We start from the raw sequence: 12,673 nt of genomic DNA, 5'->3' as shown, positions 1-12,673 counted from the left end.
TGAATTAATAATGCTGATTGATTTTTTATAAATTTCGAATTAGAAGTTACCAGCAGATGATAATAGAGGAAAGTCACGAGACAATCGATTTAGTGACTTTTATAAATTACGAATTACCAGAAAGCATGGTATAAAATATATAAACGAGATGTACGAGTAAACAACAAACAATAGAATAAAAATTATCGACGGATGAAAGCAAGATAAAACGAAATAAATAAAACGTGGAATTAATATTATTAATAATCATTATTAGAATTAATTAGACGAAAATGGAATAAAATATGGGATAATAGGATGGAATAATGGTTAATTGTCGCGTATTGGGAGGTGTGTGTGAAATGGAAGCAACGGAGAAGCAACGGTCATAAGAGAATTAGGGTTCGGATAGAGACAGAGAAACGCCAAGAACTCGAGAGGGGTCAGGTCACAATCACTGTGTAACGAAGACAACAAGGACTTCCTGCATGCTTACGAAGTACATGCTGCCGGTACTCTGACTCTTGGCATACCGGGTGTCCAAAACAATATCTATTTTATTTCGATCCCTCGTTCGATCGAAATCTAAGTAAAAAAGGCTTCGAAACTTGATCCAAAATTAATCTTATCGAATATTTGAGTCAACCACTACAACAATTATCTTAAAGTTTCTAAAAATACTTTGTGTATTTGAGTTGTATCGAATTTATTTTTACCTCGATCTTAACTATCATTTTAATTTCTGAAAATATCAAATGTAAAACACATCAATGGCAAAGCTTTAATTTACTCGATCATTCTAATTCTTAAAATCTTGAAAATAAATTTGTGCGGCTAAAAAAATCTTTTGTCATCAATTCTAATTTCCAAATTCTGAAAATAATAAAAAGATCATTCGATACACGAATCACGAGTTCGTCTTGGATAAAAGTATTCGAGTAATGTCCCAAATCCACGAGCGAATCGCGGAAAGATCGAGCCTCAGAATCCTGATAAACCAATGCATCCATTCTCCAACTCCAAAGTGTTTCGTTCGCGGATCTCGAGACTTGGAGATCCGGCAAAGTTCGCAAGTTTGATGGCTGTCTTCCCAGCTATCGGGATTATCCCGAACGATGGTGTCTTCGACCGGTGCATTACGCCCTTTCATTAGTTCTCCGCGATTTCGTGGAACGTATTGGCGATCTTAGCTCCAAGTCGAACGAAAAATAGTGCAGGTCGATGACGAAGAAGATTCGTTGTATTTTTTAAATTTTATTTCGAATAAGAAGATGACAAAAAGATGGCAGATTTTTTGGAGTTATTTGTTTGCGAATCAATTTGCAATATCTTCCGTCTTGTTGAATTGTATAATGAAAATAAACGTTGTGCCTTTGTTATTCTGAATTTCGTTGTTTTTTTTAAATTGCGGGTTTTATAGAGATATTTCGTGTTGTATTATTGGATGTTATTCGTTTTACTTTGAATGATAAGAAAATGGCAGGTTTTGAGGGGTTATTTGCTTGCAAGTTTCGCATTTTTCAAGCTCTCATTAATTTGTATATCTTCTCGAATTGTGTAATAAAAATAAACATTCTATCTTTGTGAATTTCATTATACATCTTAAATTGCAGATTTTATAAAGATCTCGTGTTGTATTATTGGATGTTATTCGTTTTGCTTCGAGCGATGAGAAGATGGCAAGTTTTGGGGTTATTTGTTTTGCGAATTTCACTAATTTGCATAAAAATACATGTTATTGAATTGTACAATAACCATATTGATCACAATGTGTCTTAGGTAATATTTCTTGACGACAATGGGATATTAATTCGAAGTTGAGCGGAAATCGATCGAGAAGAAAATGATAGATCGATCTGTAGAAGTAGAAATCTTGATGGGATCTCCGTTGAGCGGAAGAATTTGTTTAAAATCAATTCTTCTTAATCTGATCTCAATTCAACAACATTATAGAACGATAAAATCGAATCGAAGATATACAATTTCTCGTTCCCTTTATTCGACTAAATTTCTCCACGTTTCTAAATTAATTACCCCTCGTCGATTAATTATGCAACCCAAATTTCATTCAAAACTCTCATTCCATAGAAAAGCAAGCGACGTTCACACGTGGAGGAGGAATTCCAGGGGTAAAAAATTCACTAGCCGTGTGCTCTCAGACATTTGAATATTTTTAATCGAACGCGTCGAAAAGTTGGTTAATTCGTAAGTAGAATCGAGTTGGTAATTGAATTCGACAGGAGAGAGCGAGAGAGGAAGGAACGGACTAAGTGTTACGTCGATGCACGAAATTCAGAATGAATTTATTAGGCGACGCTCTCTTTGAGACGTCTGTCGACCCTCTTATATACCGGGTGTCCATTCATTATTCACCTTCTCGCAGGTGCAAAGTTCCTGATCGATATTTTCGAGGTGATAACATCGGTTGATAATCTTGTTCCCTTTGGTAAAGTAAAAATTAAAAATTTAATTTCTCAACGCATTATTCGAATATATTCGGGATCTTCGTTAATTCGCAATTTTCATAACATCAAGTGTTTAGAGTATCTTCCGTCGATTTTTCGCTTTCACATATCGCTCGTGGGTCGCATTTTACGCGAAGATTTTCTTTTTTCACGGCTACGCGCACCAACTCGATGAAATTTATCGCTTCCCATTTCAAGATTTTATTTAATTAGTTTCACTCTCGAGTATATTTCATATTTTTAGTTATCTATCGCCAAGAACAATATTTTCAAAGTCTTAAGTCAACGATTATTAAATCAAGATCGTACTCATCGAATAATATCCGATATATCGAACGAGCATCGAACGATTCGCGGTTGATTTGTCTTTTAATCAGCCTCCCATAGAGGAACGCCATTTCGTTCGAAGAATGGAACATTTCTTTTTTTCCACGCTCGCATCTACCATTCAGCCTCTTTTGCATTCGCACAGATGTCCACGCGTCTAATATCCGATGTGAAAAATTTCCTCTCCTTTGTTCGAATCTTCTTTCTCAGTCTCTTTCGATTCTGATTCTCCTTTTCTTTTCTCCTTAAAGAGGGACGTGATGTTGTTTCGTGGGATCGTCCTTAGGAAAAATTCTGTATTCTTCGTGGCTAGGATTCCAGGATTTTAAATAACCAAGATTGCATTGATCGTTGACACGCTCTGTTTAATGAATAACGACGACTCGGTCGATAAATTCGTACTCGCTGTTGGAATTCAAGCAAGCAGAATTCCATTTTAAACTTAGTTAACCGCACGTATAACCCTGAAAGTCCATTGAATTAAACATCGATCCTTCGATCGCGTTTAGCGTAACTTGGAAATTCGATTTTGACGAAAGGAATGGATGAAAAATTCCCTAGGCTCTTTCCATTTTCAATTGTTGTAACTAGAAGGGTAATTCGCTTAATTTTAATTTTAATTTTAATTACATGGAAGTTTTTATGAAATAATATAATCGAAGATCGATATATATATACGATATATATATAATGATATTAATACAAGATCGATATAAGTTCATGGTGAAAATATTAAAGTGGAAGAATTATTTTGTCATTTCTTTGAGCAGTTGCAACGCGATTGGGTTAACAGTGACAGATTCGAAGATGTAGAGGAACTTGAGAATGTTTACCACAAGGAATGTTTCTGAACTGCACGCTAGGGGAAATTTAGTGGAGCATTTCTGTTAATAGTTTCTGTGTGTTTCTCAGGGTAATTATGCCGTGTTTGACGATTCCTCGGTTAATTACCGATTAGGGGGGTTGCATTACGCAAGATCGATAAAAATTATCCAATTATTCGATTATTTATTTCGTTTTATCGACAATAACTTGCTCGACCAAAATTATAAAGAGAAAATTGAAAAGAATTCGAATTAAATTTGTCAATTTTTTAAAAAGAACAGAAAAAATTTTCGCTTTTACAATTATCCAAAAATTTATAGAGATTCTTCTAATAAAATTAATTCATTATCGTCCGGTGGAAAATATCATTAATTCTAATCATCTTTGAATTTAAATTTCGATTTTTCGTCTTTAAAAAATTCAAAATTTCTTCGATAATATTATACGCATCATACGTGTTATTCCTAATAATAATAATAATAATAATAAAATCAAATTATAAAATTATACGACAAATCCATTGAAATATAAAGAAAGATCGTTTTTTTCTTCGTGAACTCGGTTTACTCGCATCAATCCTCCTTTAACCAACTTCAATTCATCAGACGCGTCATTACAACCTCGCTTCGTCCGCCTCAAAACACCCACGAATCTTCCCTCCCCCTTTACGGATACGAAAACAATCTCTATATATACCTCCTCCCTCGCCTCGGTGCGATACCATGACAGAACAACGGGCCAAGAATTTTACTCTCTCTCTCTCTTTCTCTCCCCTACCCTTTCCTCGCCTTGTTCATCGATCACCCCCCTCGACGGATCACGGCAGACACCCTCCGCTCAGATCCGTGGAAGGAAGCGAGGTCGAGCGGACGAAACGGTGTGCTCGCGAGTCAAAACACCCTCGGGCCATCCAAATCCCCTCCCTCGAGCCTGCGTGCGTTCACTCGGACGTTCCACGTGTGTTGGTTGCGCGTAGAAGCGTGGATTATATCGGCACATGCGCAGTGGCGAGCCAGCCGGCGGCGCGTCAAAACTATTCCAACCGTGGCGTTGCGCTCAGTACGGCGTGGTACTTGGTCGCGTACGGTACCGTTCGCATCGCTCGATATTACCCCCCTGTTTCCGCGTGTTCGCCGGTCAACCAAGTCGTTTTTTTGTGGATCAGGTTTGTTTTTTTGAAATTGATTTTGTTTTTTGGTTTCGTATTTTCTTAATTCGTGATATTGGTGGTATTGTTTATTTAGGGATTGCGTAGAGTTTAAAATGAGTTTAAAATTTTGAAGAATACGTAAACAATGTAGTGTTTTGGTGAAGCGTCGTCCGTTTGAATAGTAATAATAAATTGATGTAGTTTTGCGAACGTATGGGAATTATGTGTTGATGAATTATACGTTGATCGGTATATTTATGCGTATATTTAACGCTTAACCAGCATTGGTTTTTGAGATTGTTAGAAGGGATTAGGGTTGTTTAGAGAAATTCTCTCTTCGTAGACAGAGTGGAATAAAATAATACGGTTATAATAAAATTGTCTGCGTAGAAAGAATAGAAGAAAGTAGTATATTATATATAGTTGAATAAAAATTCTTTATGAAAGAATGGAAGAAAATGAACTAAAATTTTCTCTGTGAAAAGAATAGAAGAAAGTACAATATACTTAGTGAACTAGCGAGTCATGCTGCAGTCAAAAGAACGGAACAAACAACATAGCGTGGTACCAATAGCTATACCCTTTCTCTCATTCTTTTCACGGAAAGAAAATTTTAATTCGGTAACTATGCTACTTTCCACAACAGAACAAAATTTTCTCGCGACAAAGATTTACGATTCGAAACGAACTCTAATATCGACAATAACGATATTTCCAAAACAGTCGTGATTCGATCGAATAAGAAGCAATACGCATGATAATTTTTCATCGAGTTTTCGCGATTCTTTTATTATTTTTTCGAATTGAAAACAGTTTGATGGAGAGATTGATTTATAGTGAATGTAGTAAGCTTACGTAATGGTATGTTTTTGGAAAGTTTAATAGAGCAGTGTTTGTGGCGGAGGGATGTCGGTGGTTTTGTTGGTCGGGGTTGAGGAATATTCTTTTTGGGATCGGTGGTAGGTTCTTGGCGGTTTCTGCGGGAACGTGGTTACGCATCCTCAGCCGCTGACGTGAAATTGCGGCCTTTCGTGAGATGGAAACATGTAAGAAAATTGGGTAATATTGAATGCGATTGGTACTCAAATATTCTTCGAGATAATAATTTTGTAAATACAAATTCTACAAAACGAATTATAAAAATAAAACGAACGCGAAGAATTATAAAAATTTCGTTGTTTTTGTTTAATTTTTAGAATTTCGTGTCGACACATTCGATTTCGAAATAATTAATTCTTCTACATTCCGCAATACAAGAAATCAGAATTTCTAGTAGCAAAATTATTCTAATAAAAATTTGCACAAACATTTTCTATCGGCTAACTTCGAATAAAAAAAGTATTTACAATTTAAAACTGCACGTTATTATAATATTAAATAATTTTATTAGATCGATAACGTTGAGGTATAAAAAATTTTCAAAATTTCATGAAATTTTCGACGAGAAAAGTTTCCTCGATCGCGAAAAATATTCTCACAGATTCCAATAAACACAGATTGGTCGCAGTTGACCGATCGTTGGGTATTTCCCGAGGAAAGTCTCGTTTCCACGAAAATATTCTTGTGTGCGTGACGCGGTCTGACCAGCAACGGGACGATTCTACTGAAAACGATGAATCAGCTGTTCCCCTTCGTTTAATTCCTCCGTTTTTACCATTTTCTTTCCGTGTTTTCAAGATTAATACAATCGATGCCCCCCTCTTCATAATTATTCGTGTTGCTCAAATGTTCGAAAATATTCGCGTTGTAAATTAGATTTACGGCAGAATTTTTATTCGTGCTATATCTCGGATTATAATTCTCGAATAATCTTTCGATAAGGAAACTATTAAGTTTTTATAACAGTTTGATATTTACAAATGTCAATCTCATTATCGTGCACCTTAAAAAAAAAAAAAAAAAAAAAGAAAAAAGAAAAAAAAACGGTTCTAAAAATAAATTTTATCACGTCATAATACAGTTACGATGATAAAGGGCATAAATGACACGTTACTTTTTTTCTTTTTTTTTTTTTCCTTTAAACCATTTTCCTTACAACGATATAACGCGATTTGATAAATTTGTACGATTCTCGCGTAACACGAATGTTTCCATAAATTTTTTTTATCGACGATGATAAATTTCCAACGAAATTTTCCCGATTCTTGTGTAATTAAGTCCCCGCTTCCAAATCGATTGGAGAGGAAAAGAAAAAAGGAAAAAAGAGTTGAAAACCCTCGATTAACAAAATACCTAACAAAATAACCTTCCCTCCTCCCTTAATCTCGCCGATGGACGCCGATTCAACCGGTGGACGGACAATCGGGGCGAAATATTCATGGCCAATGAATCGATCGGCTCGAGGAGGAGGAGGAGGAGAAGGTCGGCTCGAAATTTTAAAATTCAAATGGGGCGCGCAACCCCCTCCCGTTGTTGTTGTTTATGGAATCGTCACGGCGAATTGGATCGGGCGCGGAGGGGGAGGGATCGATATTATACCGGGCTCGTTATTAACATACGAGTAATTGGTATTGTTCGATAAAACCGCGGGGCCAGCGATAAATCGGGCGCCAATACGTAGATTTGCCGCAAATCCCGACACCGGCCACCGATTGTCGGCTGTCACGCTCCGCTCGTTCCATTTCTGCGCGAATTTCTTCCTCCTCCTTCCCGCGATAAGCCGATCACGTTTCCACGTTTATTAGCATACGATAATTGACCGGTGCTCGCTGTTTCCTTCCTCCGTTTCGAGGCAGAGAAAAAGAGAAGGGAGGGAAACGAAAATCCATTTACACGCTCGTCGCTCGCCGAGGAAACGAAGAAAAAGTGAAAACGTTCATTTACGCAACCGATGCGTTCCTTTGCTCGCCCTGCAATTGCATCATTCTGTCTCTCTCTCTCGGATGAGAAAAAGGGGTGGCACGTTCGATGAAAATTGAACGTTAAAAGCGAGGTTATGCCGATTGTTAAATTTAAACGCGAGCGTTGGAACGGATAATGTGGATTTAGGAACGCAGGAATTTGGGGCGAAAGAGATTGATTCGTTCAATTTCGCGCGGCTCTGCGTTGCGTTTCTTCCGTTTTGTTGAATATGCGGGTTATAAAATTATTCTTTATTTATAAATTGAGGTTAACACTGTTTCGTATTTATTAATTTTCGTGAAATTTCTTCCCCCGCGCTCGACGAGAATCACGTTGTAATTCAATTTGTTATTAAAATACGACTGCTTCCTAGATTTTACACATTAATCAAACGGCGAGATACGTGTATAAGCGGCCAACTTTTCTCGTAGGTGTGGAGGTAATATCCACCAAAATTTGTAGCCGCGAACAACAGGCATTGACAAAACGTTAGGTTAAATACCCATTAATCTTCTCGCGAAATTATATCCAAAAATAAATTGATCCTCGAATAAAACATTCCTCGCCCCAATATCCCATAAATTCTCTTACAAAATTACATCTATAAATTTTCTCCCTCTCCCTCTCTCGTTCGACTCGTTGTTCTCTTATTTTCCCTAATTTTTCCACAAAAGAAAGAACGAACTCACAACTTCTCGCTCCTCGAATTCTAGAAACCAGGCTCGAGAAAAAAAGAACGAGATCCAGGGAGTAGAAGTAGGAAGGGAGCCGCGATTCGAATCAAGAAAGCCGATCCTGGCCTTGCTGGATGAGTCGTTTCTCGCAAGCTGGAAAGGGCCTCGCCACGCTTCCAATCGTATCGAGTGAATCGCGATAGAGAGCACCCTCCACGTCTGCCCGTTGGACAAAAGGGTTTGGCCACTCGTCGCCCCCGTTTCTCCAATCCCCTCTCGCCATCACGCTCGCGCCCCTCCAACAGGCAAGGATCGAAGATCGCCCGTTGATTCGTCACGGGAGAGCGAGAGGATCGTTGAAGGAAAGGTGAGATCTTTGTCTTTTTATTTTTTTATGGGGATATGCTTGTGATTGTTTTTTTTAAACGATTTTTTGATTCGCGACGCGAAACGTTTAAATCGGTGTGTGCAATATTTGTACAATTTTGTTTTATAATGATGAAACTCGTTTGATTAATATTGGGGATAATTTAAGAAAAATATTTGGTTACGTTTATTCAAATTCTTGGATTAAATTTGAGTTTTAATAAAAACGGTTGGCTTCCTGGATTCGTATTAATTTCGGGTTGGATTGAAATTACAATGGAAGATAATATTGATGATATTATTAAAAATATTAGATTTACGAACAAATTATTTAAAAATGGTGTGTGTATAAATATATAAACAAATTATTGGAATTTAAAAAAAGAAACGTACAAAATTATCATCAATTTAATATAATATAACATGTTATACTCATTTAAAAGCTAAATAATTATTAGATTTATAAAGAAAAAATGAATGTACAAAATTATGAGAAGAAATTGGATCGCGAATTTATCTATCATTATCTGTCTTTTAACGATTGTAATTTCAATATAACTCGAACGAAAGGTAAATCGATATTCGAGTTTTCAATGTGTAAATCGCGGCTCGTTCTTCAGCCAGGGTCGGTGGTGACAGGTACGATCGATTATCGCGTGCGAACCGACCTTACGTCGAGAGACAGAAGGTTTCTGGGAAACCGTGTCTCTGGTTCACCAGGTCGTATTTATTGTTCTCATCGGAATTGGATCGCTCCTTCCTCGTCCTATAATTCCTCTCGCTTATTTCAATTTGGATACACGTGTTCTTAAAATTTTTACGATTTCTCCAATCCTTCTCTATCCCCAACAATAATTTTCATCCTTTGAATTTTTCAAATGGTTCTGGTTAGCCGAATTCTTTTTTAATCGTGCCTAGAAACATAAATGGTTGTAATATTGACATTTTCTAATTTATTTTTTGCAAAATTTAAATAATTTGTATATTATAAGTTGTATAAGAAAAATTGTAAAAATTATTAAGATTTTATCTATAATGTAAAAATATGTAATTATATTAAGATAAATAAATATTAAAGATTATTGCGATCTCCTCAAAAATAATTCGTTACAAATCACTATTGCTCTAGAATCCTAGTTATTTAAGACTATTAGCCTAGATCTTAAAAACAGTATAGAGAGAATAAGTTTTAGTCTAATAATGATAATATAAAAAAAATGTTATCGCAAATCTGAATAAATTAAAAATAAAATATATAATAAATAAATTCAATTTATCGAACACTTTTGCGAACTGATCAAAAGTTCGAATTCAATGTTTCGTCATAAAAGTGAGAACGCATGGTATCGATCGTACGAAACGGCCAATTTCGCGGACAGTCGGAACAGTCAGTCATAATTTTCGCGGACGTTTAATCAACTCTGTAGCTTCCCTCTCCCTTTGTCTTTGTACATGCCCTCGTAATTTATAGTTGAAGCTATTTACTTTACCTCTCGTCCTCTTCTTTTATTCAATACTATTCGATCTCGCTCCTCGAGTCTCGATATTCCTCGCAATAATATATCGGGGCGACTGTGTCCGATAAATCGTCTGTAATCGATACTTCTGAAATTTGAGAATTCGACAATTTTTAAAATCCTTTTTTTTTTTTCCCTTTTCAATTGGAAACTCTATAATTTCATTTCTTTACTTACATCAATGGATTTTTCACGAAAGAATGTTTCGAAGTAAAATTCTAACCTAACTTTTAGATTCGTATACTTTTTCGAAGAAAAAAATTGATGATTTTAAACTTTAAATCGTTAAATATATGTCGATAAGATCGTATATTTTAACATATTTTACGTACTTTACATCCAAAGTCTGTTAATTTCGTTTAACTTCTCTTCTTTCAGATCGTGTCGGCGCCAAAGTATCTCATGAAGTCGACAGGCGACAGCGGCAAAGTCGGGGAGCGATTGTCGAGCATAACCGACACGGGATCGAGCCAATATCGCGGCACCAGGTGAATCGAAATCGAGGAACGCCCGCCCCGAAGCGAATCCAACTTTCGTACCATGTACAAGATCCTTCGACGCGGTTCAAGCCGCGTTTTCGTCGTCTGCGCGGTCCTTCTCACTTTGCTGCTATGCTTGTACTACGTGAATCAGGCACAGGCGCCATCCACGGGCCCATCTGCGGGAATTTTGAACGAAGAGCTCAGATATGACAGAGGTCTTACCTCCATCACGCCGGATTATGTGGAATCACCGGATGCCAAGGTCTCGTTGGATACCTGTCCCATTATTGTGCCTAGAAACGTGGATATCGACACGCAACAGGAGTTCGAGAAGTTCGATTTTCAAGTAAGTGACGTTATTAGAAACGCAGACTATAGCTATATACGATACGACGTAATAGAGAGCAGACTATAGAGGATCGAGTTATATGTAGAGAATACTAGAGGGAGTTAGTATGATAGGGAATAATAGACAGATTAGTTTTTGCTAAGAACAGTTGGTGGCGTTGGCGTTGACGTTGGCGTTACTTGCATTGTGCTAAAATTACGTGATTCGTTTATTTTTGACGTCGAAATAATATTATTAATTCTTACATAGTGCGTACAAATCGTGTTAACGGTTTTATAAGTGTATGATATAACGATAAGAACGAAAAGGAATGAGTTACGATTCCTGTATTCCTGTTTGTATCCACGGTTTCTGACAACAAAATCTGATGATGATTGGTAAGTTACTTTTGCATGGATTGTCTTGTCGTCCAGCGTTCGACGATGATACTTGTTAGGTTAAGTCCACACAGTTTTTCGTGTATATACAATACACACAATAGTTCGCAAACTATGTTTGCCAATAGTGTGGACACTTTTGCGAATGGTAAACAGTGTGCAATGAACTGCTCACCGAACAGTATTTGCAAACAATATTCGTTGGTGAGTACACGCTTTAAAAAATACAGTTCACAGATTCGTTCACGATATTTTAAGAAGTGATATCTGTTCTTTATTTCTAAACAAAATATTGAATAAATATTGAGAAAATCAAGCTATCGAACAATACGGCAGTTAATTGGACACTGTAATAAGAAAAAATAAAAAATATGTTGATTTTATCGCGCGGTTCGCATATTTTTAGAAAAGTTTGCGAAAACTTTTCGCGAAAGCTCTTTCATACAAGTTAATTTCACAAAATTTCTTTGTTTTCATTGAAGAATAGATAACAACTTGTTATGCCATGAAATTCGGAAAGTGTAATTATCCAAAGGAAAGTTGGTCTTTCAATTAATCCCCGTGCTTACGGTTCGCGAATATTTATGCTGGTCAGAATGATTCAGGGACAGTGCGCGTAAGTCCGGTCGTTTTAAAAGTGCCGCGTCATTAGCCGGAGGAACTTTTCTTTCTTCATTCCCTCCAGGGAGTCTGCGGACTTTGCCGATTTAATGGACGACCCCTGTAACAAGGAATTCTCTTTTTTTTTTCTTTATCTCTCTTTTTCTTTCTTCTACCTCCCTCGGTCTTTGCTTCTTCTTCCCTCTCCGAGCCATTGAATCGAAAATAATTTAGCAGTTTGTCTCGGGCTTCTAAACTCCCCGACCGGAAAGTTCGCAAGTCCCCACGAATTCGCGAACTTCTTCCGGTCTTTGGATTCGAACGAGAATGCTTCGTCTTTGAGATAATTTAATATCACCAGAATATTGGTCGAGAAAAATTTTCGAAATTTTATCGTATGTATTTTTAGACGTGTATATATAAAGAAGTTTCGTCTTTCTAAATAATGGATTTATCTTTTTTCGATTTGGAATTAGTCTAAAAATTATGATGCAAAAGTTATTGCACATTCGTATTTAGAATATCAAATAGAGACAGAGATATTAAATGAATTCAAATAGGTTATGTTAAATAGAAAAGTAGATATCAAGTGAATCCAAATATATAAATCTATTATTTCAAACAGTATAATGTTATACGTGCTTCAAATGACTGTTTCAAGTAAAGAGACATAGCAATCAAATAAATCTACACATGATCTGTTTTAAAATATATATATTAT

The 12,673-nt window shown here is 36.5% G+C and overlaps 1 protein-coding gene and 1 long non-coding RNA gene across 6 annotated transcripts in view; one reads left to right on the top strand and one right to left on the bottom strand.

Annotated features, from left to right (window-relative positions):
- The window catches only part of LOC108001718 (alpha-mannosidase 2), a 128,653-nt gene that overhangs the window by 48,148 nt on the left and 67,832 nt on the right, over window positions 1-12,673 (top strand). For 3 of the 5 annotated variants that reach the window (XM_062078416.1, XM_062078413.1, XM_062078415.1), the window contains 2 exons: window positions 8,301-8,628; window positions 10,523-10,972. In XM_062078416.1, coding sequence (XP_061934400.1) covers window positions 10,685-10,972 — 288 coding nt within the window. In that variant the 5' untranslated portion in view covers window positions 8,301-8,628; window positions 10,523-10,684. Of the gene's footprint in view, window positions 1-4,606; window positions 4,762-8,300; window positions 8,629-10,522; window positions 10,973-12,673 lie in introns of those variants that run through there. The other 2 variants (XM_062078414.1, XM_062078417.1) reach the window with 2 other exon arrangements.
- Window positions 8,791-10,867, bottom strand: LOC108001719 (uncharacterized). Its single transcript, XR_001766761.3, has 3 exons — window positions 10,322-10,867; window positions 10,118-10,232; window positions 8,791-9,541 (listed from the first exon to the last, which is right to left on the bottom strand). It is a non-coding gene; the product is annotated as an uncharacterized LOC108001719 (long non-coding RNA).

The sequence above is a fragment of the Apis cerana genome, linkage group LG8 (assembly GCF_029169275.1).
Source record: "Apis cerana isolate GH-2021 linkage group LG8, AcerK_1.0, whole genome shotgun sequence".
NCBI classification, from domain to species: Eukaryota; Metazoa; Arthropoda; class Insecta; order Hymenoptera; family Apidae; genus Apis; species Apis cerana.
The sequence above is the reverse complement of the archived record's forward strand: the minus strand, read 5'-3'. Positions and strand labels throughout refer to the sequence as shown.